General features: G+C 43.0%; 1 protein-coding gene across 9 annotated transcripts in view; it reads left to right on the forward strand.

Moving 5' to 3' along the window:
• Positions 1-14,093, forward strand: part of LOC118397250 (protein Aster-B-like) — a 104,016-nt gene extending 89,923 nt beyond the window's left edge. For 5 of the 9 annotated variants that reach the window (XM_035791955.2, XM_052518877.1, XM_052518895.1 and 2 more), the window contains 15 exons: positions 3,835-3,919; positions 4,165-4,268; positions 4,490-4,585; positions 4,704-4,784; positions 4,911-5,026; positions 5,258-5,444; positions 5,662-5,845; positions 6,015-6,161; positions 6,273-6,537; positions 6,648-6,751; positions 6,871-7,077; positions 7,306-7,396; positions 8,466-8,573; positions 8,839-8,959; positions 9,853-14,093. In XM_035791955.2, coding sequence (XP_035647848.1) covers positions 3,835-3,919; positions 4,165-4,268; positions 4,490-4,585; positions 4,704-4,784; positions 4,911-5,026; positions 5,258-5,444; positions 5,662-5,845; positions 6,015-6,161; positions 6,273-6,537; positions 6,648-6,751; positions 6,871-7,077; positions 7,306-7,396; positions 8,466-8,573; positions 8,839-8,959; positions 9,853-9,942 — 1,986 coding nt within the window. In that variant the 3' untranslated portion in view covers positions 9,943-14,093. The remainder of the gene's footprint in view (positions 1-3,834; positions 3,920-4,164; positions 4,269-4,489; positions 4,586-4,703; positions 4,785-4,910; positions 5,027-5,257; positions 5,445-5,661; positions 5,846-6,014; positions 6,162-6,272; positions 6,538-6,647; positions 6,752-6,870; positions 7,078-7,305; positions 7,397-8,465; positions 8,574-8,838; positions 8,960-9,852) is intronic. The other 4 variants (XM_052518887.1, XM_035792196.2, XM_052518873.1 and 1 more) reach the window with 3 other exon arrangements.
• Positions 14,094-15,576: the final 1,483 nt, after the last annotated feature.

The following is a 15,576-nucleotide window of genomic DNA, read 5'->3' on the forward strand; positions in this document are numbered from 1 at the left end:
TCTCTACAATGGTTTTGTAGCAACCTACGGACAGTGGGGTGAGAGACTGGCCTCATTGTTTGTGTGAGGATAGACCGTAAACCATCCCTGAAACTAATGGGGCCCCACCCTGGTTGACTGTGCCAGTCTCCGACATCTCTCTCTGTTTACCCAGCAGGTTAATGATTAACCGCCACCTCGGGGACTGTCTATAGCCCCATCACCACCTGGCAGCTACACTGTCCTAGGACTTGTCACATTGTCACCTGGAGAAGATGGGAGATAGTCGTATCAATAGCTTCTGCGTTTGCTTTAGTCTTCATTTTCCTTTTTAGGAAAAGCTCTTGGAAAAACTTTGAATTCAGATACTACTCGATTATCTGACTGTTTTTCTTGGATGCAGTTTTAGAAGAGAGTGGGCTTGCATGGCTCGCAAACGTCTGATGGAACCTTATTCCCTGGATGCAGAGGCATTTTCAACAGGATGAAAGCAGTTCACGTCTGAGAGGGGTCTGTGAATGATCTGCACTGGTTTCAATAGTGTGCTGAGGATTATTTTGCTTCCCTTCACATTCAGTTTCCTGGAGCGTATTTCTCCTCACTGATTTGGTTAGATGTTGAGGGGGGTTGTGGAAATTGAGTAAGCAGGAAAGGTGTAGAACTTGTAGCGGAATTCCAGGGCACAATTCCATCCACAACTGAGACTAATGGAGTGCCAAATGTAGCCACAGTTTTTGTTTTGTTGCTGTTGTCGTGTCCACCTCCCACCACTGTGCTGATTGGTTCTCATCTGACTCTGAGCTGGGTAAAACAACCTATCTCTGTGCCTGTCTATCTAGTCTGATCGTAGTAACTGACAGGGATCTGGTTTCAGGAGTGCATTACTTGACCTTAAGGGCCAGGAGAGTTGTGGGGGGTAGAGAGTAGGGAAATAGGTCACAGGGATCCGGGGGGTGTTTAGTAATAGTAACACCTCTAAATGTGTTAAGCCTCTCATGCAATTGCTTTCTAATACCTGAATGGTCAACAACAGGGGAAGTGGACATACTCCCAGAGGTGCAATACTCCGTGCCGCACCACTCAAGATTAATGGACATGTTTTTCTTCACGGAGCATAGATGTAACTGAAGGTTGTGTGCACATCTGTCCTCTGTAACTCAATCTCCTTGTCAGCCAGTGAGACGGGGCTGCACTCCTTTCCAGTTAGGAAACACTCTCTCTTTCTCTGTGTTTTTCTCTTTACCAAGGATATTTTTCTTGCTTTCGCTGCTGGTGTGTCTGAGCTGTGCTCACCAAAGCACTCTGAGGCGTCTGGATCTGGACAGGGTAACACTGCATGCCTGCCAGAGCTGCCATTATAATAAAAGACTTGTGGCCAGGGTTACTAGAGGCCAACGGCCGCAGCTCCTCTCTGTGTTTGATAGAGACAGAGGGAGAGGGAGAGAGGACTGGAATCATGTGGCAGCAGTCAGCTGGGTCCAGCTCTCACACTGAAAGGGAGTAGCACCCATACCGGGTCAGTCACAGCAGTCTCCAAGAAACAACCACTGGACACACAACAGCTCTGTCTGTTTGTCTGCAGCAGACCTGGACCCTAACCCACTCGCATTTAAATCGACCGCTCTGAGGACCCCACAAGAGCACCACTGGTTTAGGTGTCCGCCCGTGTGCCTGAGGGAAGTGAGTGGAATATGGAGGCTCAGGAGGCTCACAGAGGACTGGAGTCAGACTGGCAGGTGGTGCTGGAGCTGGATAAAGCCCTGGCTGGGTGGCTCCCACAGAATCCGTCCCAGGGAGAGTTTGGCTGGGAGTGGGGCTGGGTCGCCTTGGACAACCAAGACCAGGACTGGGAGTCAGAGGAGGTCCCTGCAGTAAGTGACTGACCCTCCCCCCAGAGAGCTGATGCCAGGAGGGGTAGCGGCGGGGAGGGAAGAGGGGTGAGAAGGTTGGGATGGGCAGTTTGTGTACTGTACCTGCTCCAAGAGCATAACTCTGTGGTTCCCTCCCGCAATTATATTTTTGAGAGCAAATTAAATTAAAGGCATGAGACAGTAGCTATTTGCATTCCCATAGTACCCATGTACCCTTTCCCTGGACAAAGTAAGAAGGCTGCAGTTTAAGGGGAATAGGCAGGCTTTTGTTGTGAAATGGGAGCTCTAATACTCTTGATATGTTAGGCAGTTATAGAGAGTACTTTCTGTGAACATTTCTAGACTGTAAATATGTCCGACTCATAATCCATTTTTCCAGCCTTCAAAGTTCTCGAATTTACCAAGTTTTCTTGACAGGCACCAGTGGTTTTCATTCATAGCTTAACAGAAACAGATTATGTCTATCCATTCTGGGCTGTTCTGGTTATATGAGTATAGAACATGTACTGTATGTAGCTAGTTGATGTTAATGTGAACAGTCTGATGTTTTCCTTCAGATGGAAGCAGCGAGAGGTTTTTCCCATGAAGGGGTGTATTTGGTTACCGTACTGGCAGGCATTGTTTCCTGAAGCTGTTCCTGTTAAAAGACAACATCTGGCTCAGACACATAGAGCCCTCACCCCTGCACTCACACTGGCTGTGGGTCACAGCAATTACTTCCCTCTTTAAACAAGCCTGAATCCAGGCCCAAGATAAGATGTACCTTAATGCCTGAGAATGTAACAAGAGAGAATTAATTCCTCTGTGTGAGAACAGAACATTTCTTAACCGACAATGGACAGAGACTAAATTTGATAAGATAAACCAATTGCTACATAAGGGTTTGCTAACAGAACAGATTTGATTTGTGTCTTTGTCCCTCTCTGTCCTACATATTAACTGTTGCGCCACAAAAAGCAGCATTGTGTGTGTTCGTATAATGATGTTACTATATATTGTTGTCTTGGGAATGTGACTCTCATTAGGAATGCTCACGATGCTCAAAAGCATGCTTATTTAATGTTTTGAATTGGCTAAATGTCAACAGGGGATTGTGCTTTTGTATAAAATGTGAAAATGGATGCAGTCCAGTGTGTATATGTGAGATAGAGAGCGTGTGTTCAGGAATGTGTATGTGTGAGATAGAGAGCGTGTGTTCAGGAATGTGTATGTGTGAGATAGAGAGCGTGTGTTCAGGAGTGTGTATGTGTGAGATAGAGAGCGTGTGTTCAGGAGTGTGTATGTGTGAGATAGAGAGCGTGTGTTCAGGAGTGTGTATGTGTGAGATAGAGAGCGTGTGTTCAGGAATGTGTATGTGTGAGATAGAGAGCGTGTGTTCAGGAATGTGTATGTGTGAGATAGAGAGCGTGTGTTCAGGAATGTGTATGTGTGAGATAGAGAGCGTGTGTTCAGGAATGTGTATGTGTGAGATAGAGAGCGTGTGTTCAGGAATGTGTATGTGTGAGATAGAGAGCGTGTGTTCAGGAATGTGTATGTGTGAGATAGAGAGCGTGTGTTCAGGAGTGTGTATGTGTGAGATAGAGAGCGTGTGTTCAGGAGTGTGTATGTGTGAGATAGAGAGCGTGTGTTCAGGAGTGTGTATGTGTGAGATAGAGAGCGTGTGTTCAGGAATGTGTATGTGTGAGATAGAGAGCGTGTGTTCAGGAATGTGTATGTGTGAGATAGAGAGCGTGTGTTCAGGAATGTGTATGTTTGAGATAGAGAGCGTGTGTTCAGGAATGTGTATGTGTGAGATAGAGAGCGTGTGTTCAGGAATGTGTATGTGTGAGATAGAGAGCGTGTGTTCAGGAATGTGTATGTGTGAGATAGAGAGCGTGTGTTCAGGAATGTGTATGTGTGAGATAGAGAGCGTGTGTTCAGGAATGTGTATGTGTGAGTCGTCCCTCTCTCAAGAAGTTATCATTGTTGCTCTCCGTCTCTCCAGGTGTTGAGCCCCACATACAAACAGCGTAATGAGGACTTCAGGAAGCTCTTCAAGCAGCTACCGGACACAGAGCGACTCATCGTGGGTGAGTTACAAACGCAAAATACTAGGCAACTATGACCAATTCTGTCAGCAATACGGTGGATATAGGAACATCTTTTGGTTTTGGACACGTTTGCATTGGCTGGTTGGAGTCCATTCCATTTAAACTATCAATTCAGGTAATTCATCTTTTGAATTGACTATGTTGAAATATAATGAACCCCGACCTTGATGGGTGGATGTATTCTTCCTGGGCTCTGATATTTGACCTCTGACCTGTGCTGGCAGATTACTCCTGCGCCCTACAACGAGACATCCTCCTGCAGGGCCGACTCTACCTCTCAGAAAACTGGATCTGTTTTTATAGCAACATCTTCCGCTGGGAAACGCTGGTATGCACTGGGCCTCTGCCTGGGGCTTTCTGTTCTTTTGATCTTATCTATATTTCTCTGTTGGTTAGTTTGCAATATTGAAATAGAATTGATTGTATTTCTATAGTTTGCATCACAGTATATATTGCATTATTGTGGTTCAGTAACAGTTCAACAGATATATTTATCTGATTATTAAGCAATGCTGGAACAAAAACTATTTTGCTTGCATGTGTGTGCAGCTGACAGTGAGGCTGAAGGACATCTGCACCATGACGAAGGAGAAGACAGCCCGCCTCATCCCCAATGCCATCCAGGTGTCCACAGATGGTGAGAAGGTAAGACAGGATAGGGACTTAATTTTTGGCATTCACTGACTGAGGGGAGGCTCAAACCTTCTCCTTGGCCTTATTTCAGAGCATATATATATATATTTTTTCCATTCTCTCCTCACAGCACTTTTTCACCTCATTTGGAGCACGGGACAGGACCTACATGATGATGTTCAGATTATGGCAGAATGCACTGCTGGACAAAGTAAGCCAGCAACCTCAATTAACCTCATCACAAATAGATCTACATGTTCAGTATATTGCTACTTTTCTTTTCCATTGAATCCAAGTCTCTGCCGTACTGAGTGTCGTCTCTAACCCTGTGCTCTAGCCCCTGTGCCCCAAAGAGCTATGGCACTTTGTCCATCAGTGCTATGGCAACGAACTAGGCCTGACCAGTGACGACGAAGACTACGTGCCCCCTGACGACGACTTCAACACCATGGGGTGGGTGTGGTTTCCATGGCAACAGATATAAACAATGCCTCATCAATTACCATGGTTGGTTAAAATGCCCTTGATCTTCTGCGGGTTGTTATGAGAGGCTGGCCTCATTACTGAAGCATACACAAATACACACCACTCTCTCAGCACCGCTTCACATCCCTCTCAGCAACACTCCAGAACTCCTAACCCTAACCTCCAGCTGGTCCCTGTTCCCCCACGGTGATGGTGCAGGTTCTGTGAGGAGATCCCTAACGAGGAGAATGAGATCAGTAATGACAACTCGTCTAAGAGCAGCGCGGAGGCCAAACACGATGGCAGCCCACCATCCATACACAAGAAATGCATCATCACCAACAGCACCATCAGCTCATCCATCAGCAGCGAGCCCCTCTCTGTGAGTCTCAGCGACATAATAGAGGTCAGAGGTTAAATCAATTACTGTTATGTTATTTGTTTTGATGGAATGGGAAATGCATTTGTTATTCTGCCTATAACTTGCATATGGGGAATGTTTTGTAATTTGTTAACCAAAACATAAACACAGCCCAATCCTACTCGTAACTATGTACTAAAGTATCCTACAGTGCCTTTCTAGTGACTGACCCCCACCCCCCTTCCCACTCTGTGTGTCCTAGTTTGACCTCCCTCCAGAGGAGTACATCGACTGCCTCCCTGACGGAGAACTGCTGGCCTTACCCCTGGTGCTGGAACAGAGGCTAGCGGAGGCCAGCGGCCTGGTGCCCTCTACCTCCCTGGACTTCAACGACAATGAAGACATCCCCACTGAACTTAGCGACTCCTCCGAGACCCACGACGAGGGTACGGCTTCAATCTTCCGTCCATTAACAGATTTGATGCATATACTGTATATATGGCATGAAACAGGCTCTTCAGTGATGCCGCTAAGTCTTGGTAATACTGTCTCCATATGATATTATGTCCCCAAGGGCACTTCATCTAAAGTGTGTTTCCCTCTATGGTTCTCCAGCAGGGGAGGTGCAGGCCTTCCACGATGACCTTAAAGGGAGACAGTACATCGATGAGGTTTACAAGTTCAGTGTGGACAAGATGTATGACATCCTCTTCACAGAATCCCAGTTTATGACTGACTTCATGGAGCAGCGCAGGTTTTCAGGTCAGTCAGACATTCTGTCCGTTGGCGTTAGCATCACATTATTGTCTCTTCCATTGGTGTTGTCCTTTGACTATGTAGTGATCGAATGTGTATCCATATAATGCCACACAGATATAGTGTTTCACCCCTGGAAGAAGGACGATGCAGCGGGGAACCAGACGAGAGAGATCATGTACACCATCTCCCTGTCCAACCCGCTGGCCCCCAAGACAGCCACGGTCACAGAGACGCAGACACTGTACAAGGCCAGCCATGAGAGTGAGTGCTACATCATCGATGCTGAGGTCATCACACACGACGTGCCCTACCACGACTACTTCTACACCCTCAACCGTTACATGCTGACACGGGTGGCCAAGAACAAGTGCCGGTTAAGGTGAGGAGGGCCTTATGGCAGCTGTTGTAATTACATGTGGCTCTTGAAACTATTACATGTTCATTTAGAAACACTGCCTCAACTTATACCAGTGGATGCCTTGTCCCTAGGGTGTCCACTGAGCTGCGTTATAGAAAACAGCCATGGGGATTAGTGAAGGGCTTTATCGAGAAGAACTTCTGGAGCGGGCTGGATGAGAATTTCCACCATCTTGGTAAATTCCTCTACTAGCTGTTATGTCTGTCACACCAAATATCCAGCAACATTTAATCTGATGACCGAATGCCATCCTAATGTATGAACGTAAAAACGGCTTCTGTGGTGCCCTGTCAGAGTTGGAGCTGTCGAAGGTGGAGGATGTGGTTTTGGGGTCGACCCTGCCTTCTCCCAAGATCAAGGGGGTGAAGACGTCTGTGAGACGGAGGAAGAGACCCCTGGTCCACCTACGGAGCCAGCACCTGGACGACGCCCTACTCAGCCCCGTCACCACGCCAACCGACGATGAGGTCATCCACCGCATCAAACATGCGGGCGTGACAGGTCAGAGGGCAGGGGGACACTTTAAAAAAGTTTATATTATATAAACTATATATATTATATATTATATCTTTTATATTTTTGATACTCTTATAAACTCTTAGTGCACTGTAGATTCTTATACACTTTCATAAGGTACATACATTACATACACTGTTATACATTTCCACACATCATATTGTGTTAAATATATCTAGTTGACCTTGTCCGTGTTTGTGCTGCCCCCCTCAGGTTCCACTCAGACCAGGCACATGCCTGAGCACCTTCCTGGAGGCTTCGCCCTCTACAGTGTGTCCAAACTGCTGCTCATCATCAGCTTTGTGTGAGTACACACTCATACACACACACACATGCAGTATACACACTCACTTTCAGATCCATCTTAACAATTTGTGTTTCATTTGTAGTTATTTCAGTTCAACTCTCTTTGAAATATTTAGTAGTTAGCAAAAATCTGATTCTGTGTTAAACATTTGTTTTGTTTGTCTTCTGAATGTGATTCTCCTCTCCTCTCCTCTCCTCTCCTCTCCTCTCCTCTCCTCTCCTCTCCTCTCCTTTCATTGCTTGCCATAGGATCTGTCTAAGGTACATCTGGCTAAAGATAAACCACTTAGACCTGACCAGGAAACATACTCCTCCCTCATTTTAACTGGTTCATTAAAACCTCTTAAGGATCCGCCCCTTTTTTTCAATTTTTGCCTAAAATGACATACCCAAATCTAACTGCCTCTGGCTCAGGACCTGAAGCAAGGACATGCATAATCTTGATACCATTTGAAAGGAAACACTTTGAAGTTTGTGGAAATGTGAAATTAATGTAGGAGAATATAACACATTAGATCTGGTAAAAGATAATAAAAAAAAATACATGTTTTTTTGTATTTTTCTTTGAAATGTAAGAGAGGCCATAATGAATTAATCTAGCCCCGGTGCAATTTAGACTTTGGCCACTAGATGGCGTCAATATATGTTCAAAGTTTTAGACTGATCCAATGAACTATTGCATACTATTCAAAATGTTGTCAAGACTGCCTAAATGTGCCTAATTGGTTTATTCATATATTTTCAAGTTCATAATTGTGCACTCTCCTCAAACAATAGCTTGATATTTGTTCACTGTAATAGCTACTGTATATTGGACAGTGCAGTTAGATTAACAAGAATTTAAGCTTTCTGCCCATATCAGATATGTCTATGTCCTGGGATTTTTGTTTTGTTTCTGACAACCTCATGCTAATCACATTAGCCTACATTAGCTCAACCATCCCGAGGTCTGGACAACGATCCTGTAGAGGTTAATGAATATGCAGACTAAAGCACCTGTGTAGCTTTCATTACTCATCTTCTTTCCTTTGTCCCTTACATTCTTCTGTTTTCCTCTCCTCCTTCAGCCTGGTTTTGCTGGTGTTCCTCAACATGATGCTGTTCTATAAGCTGTGGATGCTGGAGTATTCTGCACAGCATCTTACCACCTGGCAAGGGCTGCGGATACATGAAAGGTACGCTAAGTCGCTAACCACCCATAGGTTTTTGGCATTATGCCTATTGCCTACATATTACTATAATTGATATGAATGTGTACTTAGTCAAACCCAGACTGCATATGCCTGTTTAGTTTCATCTGAAAACCACATGGGCTTCATCCTGTTTTCCCAACCTCAAAAAACAATGCTGCAGAATTGCCCCTGAACAATACTTAGCTTTGAGTTGCTCTTGGCCGTGGCATCTGGGTGTGTTTGACAGTATGTGTGTATTTCTGTCTAGTAAACTGCCCCAGACGCAGATGGAGTGGGCCCAGCTCCTGGAGTCCCAACAGCTTTACCATGACGCTGAGCTGCAGAAGTGGAGAGAGATCATCAAATCCTCAGTGGTACTATTAGACCAGGTAGGGAACAGTGGTACTATCAGACCAGGTAGGGAACAGTGGTACTATCAGACCAGGTAGGGAACAGTGGTACTATTAGACCAGGTAGGGAACAGTGGTACTATTAGACCAGGTAGGGAACAGTGGTACTATTAGACCAGGTAGGGAACAGTGGTACTATTAGACCAGGTAGGGAACAGTGGTACTATCAGACCAGGTAGGGAACAGTGGTACTATCAGACCAGGTAGGGAACAGTGGTACTATTAGACCAGGTAGGCAACAGTGGTACTATTAGACCAGGTAGGGAACAGTGGTACTATCAGACCAGGTAGGGAACAGTGGTACTATTAGACCAGGTAGGGAACAGTGGTACTATCAGACCAGGTAGGGAACAGTGGTACTATTAGACCAGGTAGGGAACAGTGGTACTATCAGACCAGGTAGGGAACAGTGGTGCTATTAGTCCAGGTAGGGAACAGTGCTGCTATTAGACCAGGTAGGGAACATTGGTACTATTAGACCAGGTAGGGAACAGTGCTGCTATTAGTCCAGGTAGGGAACAGTGCTGCTATTAGACCAGGTAGGGAACAGTGGTACTATTAGACCAGGTAGGGAACAGTGGTGCTATTAGTCCAGGTAGGGAACAGTGGTACTATTAGACCAGGTAGGGAACAGTGGTGCTATTAGTCCAGGTAGGGAACAGTGCTGCTATTAGACCAGGTAGGGAACAGTGGTACTATTACTCCAGGTAGGGAACACAGAGGACAGATACAGTTACAAGCATTAACACAAGGCTAAGAATCAAATCCTCTAGGTTTTTGTGCAGGGTCTCAAAGTGTGAAAGATATTTCTCATAAGAAACTATGATTATAGTTACTTGCAAGGTTTTAATGTTTTCTGTTTCCCTCTACAGATGAAAGGCTCTCTACTGAACCTTCAAAGGGGCATTGGCTTAAGGGACTACAGCTCAGAAGCTGAGGACAAAAGAAGCGCTTACAACTGACATACGAGCTTAGGCCATGAGGGCATGGTGTGCAATATAGAAACTGTTTGTGTGTAAGTATGCAAACAAAACAATGAGAGACAAGAGACCAACAGACTGCCAGGCAAGCTGGCCCCAGTGTGACAGGGGACCGCCTACCGGCTGCCGTCCCCCAGCTCAGAGGTCATGACCCCGCAGGTCAGGACGTGCCCCTATCACAGACAGGAATTGAACAGTGTGGTTCCCACAGCACTGAGGCATCGTGGGAAGGCAACAGCTCCGCTTACCTTGAAGCCACTTCTGTCTCTTATTTTTCTTTGTCTTTTAATGTTGGAAGGACATCGTACTGTCAGCCATTGCCACATGGGGAATGGAGGACAACAAAAAGCTCAGCATGTGATTTTACTCATCACCTTAACTCCTCTCAATGAGGTGGTCCCATTCCTGCTCTGTGAGTGTCTAAAGACAAACAAAAGAGGAGAGATAGATGAGGAAAGGGGACCTACAGTCTCAAGACTTCCTACACTCCCTTGACTGTTCCATACCGATCCTCCCCTACAGGTCCCCGCTGCAGTGTCCCTTTTATGAACTCCTCTGATCGTGACCACAGATCATGCTCTAGAGTAGCAGGATCACCAGCAAATATATATTACAGAGTATGTGTATGTGCAAGCGCATTTCCACTGAAATGTCTCAACTGCCTTGTTTTTGCCCCGGGCTCAACAGTGCATCAGGGCTGGTTTCCCTAATCACCTAGAGCTAGGCTGTTGTGTTGGAATTTGCATAATGATTGACTTAGATGGAGGAGGTTCCTTCTCACAGGTACTCAATAAAGAGAAACGTTAAGAGATTGCAGGATGTTGTTGGGGATATGTAATGTGGCGTGTCAAAACATCCATGCTTGGTGGCAAATGGATCTCCTGTTAACAACAGGAATTTATGGAATTTAGAGTCTTCTTGAAGGTTTATGAATGAGCTTTACGTGGTATTGCCACTGTTGTACTAGTTGGGTAATGCAGTTCATTGTCCATCAGACTTATCAACTTATCAGTTGTGGAACAGTATTTTGATCCATTTTTAAGAATGATAGCTAGCCTGTCACTTCTACTTTCAAAGTACGGCAACAATACAGAGCTTTTATTTATCAGTTACTGGTGAGTTGTTTTATGCACAGTGTTAATTAGTTCCATTATTTGTTGCACATTTATCAAAATGAGTTTGTACTGATCCATAAGACCTGAGAATGTAGTACAACTTGACCCGTAGTCTTTTCTGTAGGAAAAGACAGCATGCAGACTAAGAAGTCATTGATACTTGAAAAAGGGATACTGCAGCAAGACAATTAGGGAGACCTGTGTTCTTATGTAAGTGTTTTATTACTAAACTGTGACTATATCTCTTAAAAATGTTTGAGGATGAAAAAAATTATATAAATATATTTGAAATATATATATATATTTCAATATAGAATATTTCAAGATATATACATAGCATATATTCATTGTTTATTTATGTATATAGGAAAGTTATCAAAGCTCTAGCTGGGTACAAGAATCTATGAAGAAATCTGTTTTCTTCAGAAAAGCATGCCAGATATGTCTGTGACATGTCTAGTATGCATGTGTGCTTGAGTGTACTGTATGTTTCTGTGTGTGTGTGTGTGTGTGTGTGCACATGTGTTAATTTCTACAGTGTGACATTTCTATCATTCCACACATGGATGCATCTCAACAGTTCATTTCTGGCACATGTAGCCAAACTGCCTTTTATAATGCCCATGCGTTTGGATGCAGCCTTGCATTAGCCTCTCTGGCTAACAGTTTACAATCAGCCCATATGGACATCTCTGTGTCCATGCCAAGTGGCTTGACTCAACCACACACACACACACACACACACACACACACACACACACACACACACACCTCTTTGCTTATCCATATCAACAACCTGCATCCCTGCTTATTCCAAATCATATACACACCCCCACTCTCCATGTCCAGTGTTTGGGTTGGAATTTGTACACAATTCAATTGAACCATAACAGAGGGTAGATAAAGCCTTCAGAAGATGTCATTCATTTTCAATTAGCTATTTATCATTGATTTATTGAAAGACAAGTAAATACCTGCTGGATTAACCTCAGGTAGGCAATGTCTGAAGTGTAACCCCTAGCTGCGGCATGAGCTCAGTGATAAAATCACTTCCAAAAAGAGAAACAGTACTGCACTTTAACGACCTTCCAAATAGTGAATGAAAGAAATTCAGTGGTATTGCAGCCCTTATGTTATAGTGAAACGGAAGCCCTTTTGCATTCTAAAAAGTATTATGTTTATCCAATATAATATAGAATGCTTACTCTGTATCTTTGATTGAAATTTCCTTTCAATACATTTCTGTTCACTTGATGATGTAATTACATGATTTTGTGAGTGACTGTTCTCTTAAATATTTCAGGGTTAGACAGGACAGGAGTGGGTTGTGCGTGAACTGTGGAGGAGTGGATATCTATCTCTTTAATGCAGGGGCGTCAAACGGATTTTGCCCCAGGGGCCGCATTCGGTCCTCAATGAACGAGTGACGTTTTGAAAATGTGTTATACAGTATTTACTCGCAATCAAAATGTGCAACAAAGAAAATCATCTATTCTGACTGTCTAGCTTTAATTTTGGTGATTGATAACAAGCTGGACACAGTCAAGAAACTGTATGAATGAAAGTCCATTATATGATTTCTACACAGTTTCGATTTGGTTTTAGTCGTTTTAAAGTATGTTGAGAATGTTTGACTCCCCGGCTTTAATGTGTGCTGGCGTTGCATTGGTGAGTTACTGAATGAGTGATCTCTCATGACAGACTGACTATAGGCTAGATACTAGTTCTGGGTTTCCAAGGTTACTGAATGAACATGTTTTAGGCTTGGCTCTCCTGCAGCGTGTCATATGATGACTTTTAATATCACAAGGTTTATTATTGATCATTTGTGGAAATCTTACGATCTGAACAACAGTGATTGGAAAGTATTTCTGTTTTATAGAAATCCCTTTCACAATCAAGCTATATTATACTGAAAGATGTGCAGAGGTTATGTTTCAAATATGTGATTATATTTCATATGTGAAAATGTGATTGAAATACTTTGTTTAAGTGTATGGACTTTTTGAGTTATAAAATTGCTTGGATTTCTATATTTATTTCAGTAATTGAAATGGACCATTTCAAATAATCTGAAAGAAGCACGGTAACATACCCATTGGGTTTCTCATGTTAGCAACTAGAATGTCTCCATAAGATAGGTGTATTAATTGTCATTCATTCCAAATGTTAACTTAAACTCATCTAATTCTGAAATTCATGACAATACCACAAAACATTACAACTAGTTTATAAGTATGGAATTAGCTGTTATGCAGAATTATAGCATGTTATGTATCATATGAGTAAACATCTTATGCTCGTGCTTATGAACTTATAAGGGTATGGTTGATGTTTGTTTATGCAACAAGCTATTATACCATAGTGTAACAATATTCATAGAAAACACAGGATTTCAATCATATTATTCAGCATTACAAGCAATCACTTAAAAAATAAAACTCTTGTCCCCTTATAGATCTGATTAGCTTTTTTTTTTTTCGCACTCGCTCTCACATATTTTGGCATTAGCAAGTATGATTGCTATTCTGGCTCTATAGCTCTAAACAAGGCTCCAGAAGTCTTGACAGCGCAATTATGTTGTCATCAACACTGCATACATTGTGTTCTTCACTGACTACATTAATTGAAATATGCCTTGCTGAATCTCTGGCTAACTTACAGGAGTCCCAACCTCCTTGAAAATGACTACTGAACAAATGACTACTGAACACTTCTAACAAGTGTGTCTTGGCATTATCTTACTGGTGTAGCTCAGTTCAAAAACCCAATGTTTTGTTTTTTAGACCTGTTTTGATCTGTAAAATGATTCTTAATTAGATTTATATATGGTATACTGTACGTATACGTTGTGTATATCTGCAGTCTACACACACTGACAAGAGAATCGAACCTGCGCTGTGCGTGGGTTTTGACTTGCCAATGACTTTGCCTAATAGAGACTAAGATAAAGTGGCTTTCTGGTAGATGTGAAGTTGAGATTGGAGGTATGAATAAAAATTGAACAAAAAGATTCAAGATTGTGACGTTTCCTCTTTTAAAAAACATGTTCTCCATGATGAAGCCAACAAGAACTACATCAGCAACAACTGAACATGCAGGGCAAAGAGGGGAACATTGGTGAGTTAGATTCTGGGGTTCTTGCAGTCTTGGTTAATAACACATTTTATCAAGCACACCTGGACATACTATATTTAATCTCTGTTAACCCAGAAGTAATATTTTGCGTAATTTGGTCAGCTGTGTGATTAATTTGTGTTTATACCCGTTAGAACGAAGTCTCCACCCTTGCAAAAGGAAACCAGAGACACAAAAACCTAGACACGTCACAGGGGATATGAAACTGAAGCATCCGTTTAGAACGTTTTCTCAACACCTAATAATGTTCTCATCGATTAATTAAACATCTGTGCACAGTCGAAATTGGTTTGTGCACACGCTCACTTCAGAGGAGCCGTTCCCTAACATCAATATGCAAATGACTGATTCTACAATAGGATCAGTAGGATCTCCCTAGCTCATGCTTGTCTTCGCCCCATCTCCTTACTGGTTCTGCCCACTATGCTAAATAGCTCCAGTGTAAACGACACAGATGAACCAACTATGTGGTTAGTTATAAATATATTTCAAGAAACGCTCAGCCATGCCCCGGTGGCATGCTAATGCAATTATTATTTAGGCCACGTGGTTCATCTACGCATACTAAGTAGGCTATCAATGAGGGACGGATTTACGTGTTTTTTAGAATAATGCCATCCCACGCTTGTAGTATGGATACATATTTACCAGACTAATATCACGCTATGTAACCTGTAAAATAAATGTACATCTGGCACTATAGTGTGTGGGTTGTTCCTGCTTCAGCCATTATTCTACAACACATCAGTAATTAATTTGTACAGAAATCCCCATGCGCACAACAAATTCATTACTCATACCTTCTCAAAATGTGTCAATATTTTGACCATCAGATTTCAGACTTCACTGTTCTCCTTGCAAAATCAGTTCCTTATCCTCAAAGACCTTTCTTGACATTCAGAAATGTGTATTGGGGAACATGTTGGACCCACACACACACCAATGTAATACTGATATATTTCTGCACTTTTTCTCATTCAAAATTGTATATGGATATTTCTATGAAATATTGATAGAAATGAATAAAGTGTATGTGTTGCTATTTTGGAACATATCAGGATAAGTAAGGTAAGACCCAGATTCAGACCGTGTCAAAGTAACAATGTTTATTACAGCAACAACCGCTACGACTCCATTTTGTTGATCCCTGCCTACAGGCAGAAACTTAAACAAGAGGCCCCCACGCTGAGGTCTGTCCAACGCTGGTCCGACCAAGCTGACTCCACACTCCAAGACTGCTTCCATCACGTGGACTGGGACATGTTTCGTATTGCGTCAGATAAAAATATTGACGAATACGCTGATTCGGTGTGCGAGTTCATTAGAACGTGCGTCGAAGATGTCGTTCCCATAGCAACGATAA

Source organism: Oncorhynchus keta, chromosome 1 (assembly GCF_023373465.1).
Source record: "Oncorhynchus keta strain PuntledgeMale-10-30-2019 chromosome 1, Oket_V2, whole genome shotgun sequence".
NCBI classification, from domain to species: Eukaryota; Metazoa; Chordata; class Actinopteri; order Salmoniformes; family Salmonidae; genus Oncorhynchus; species Oncorhynchus keta.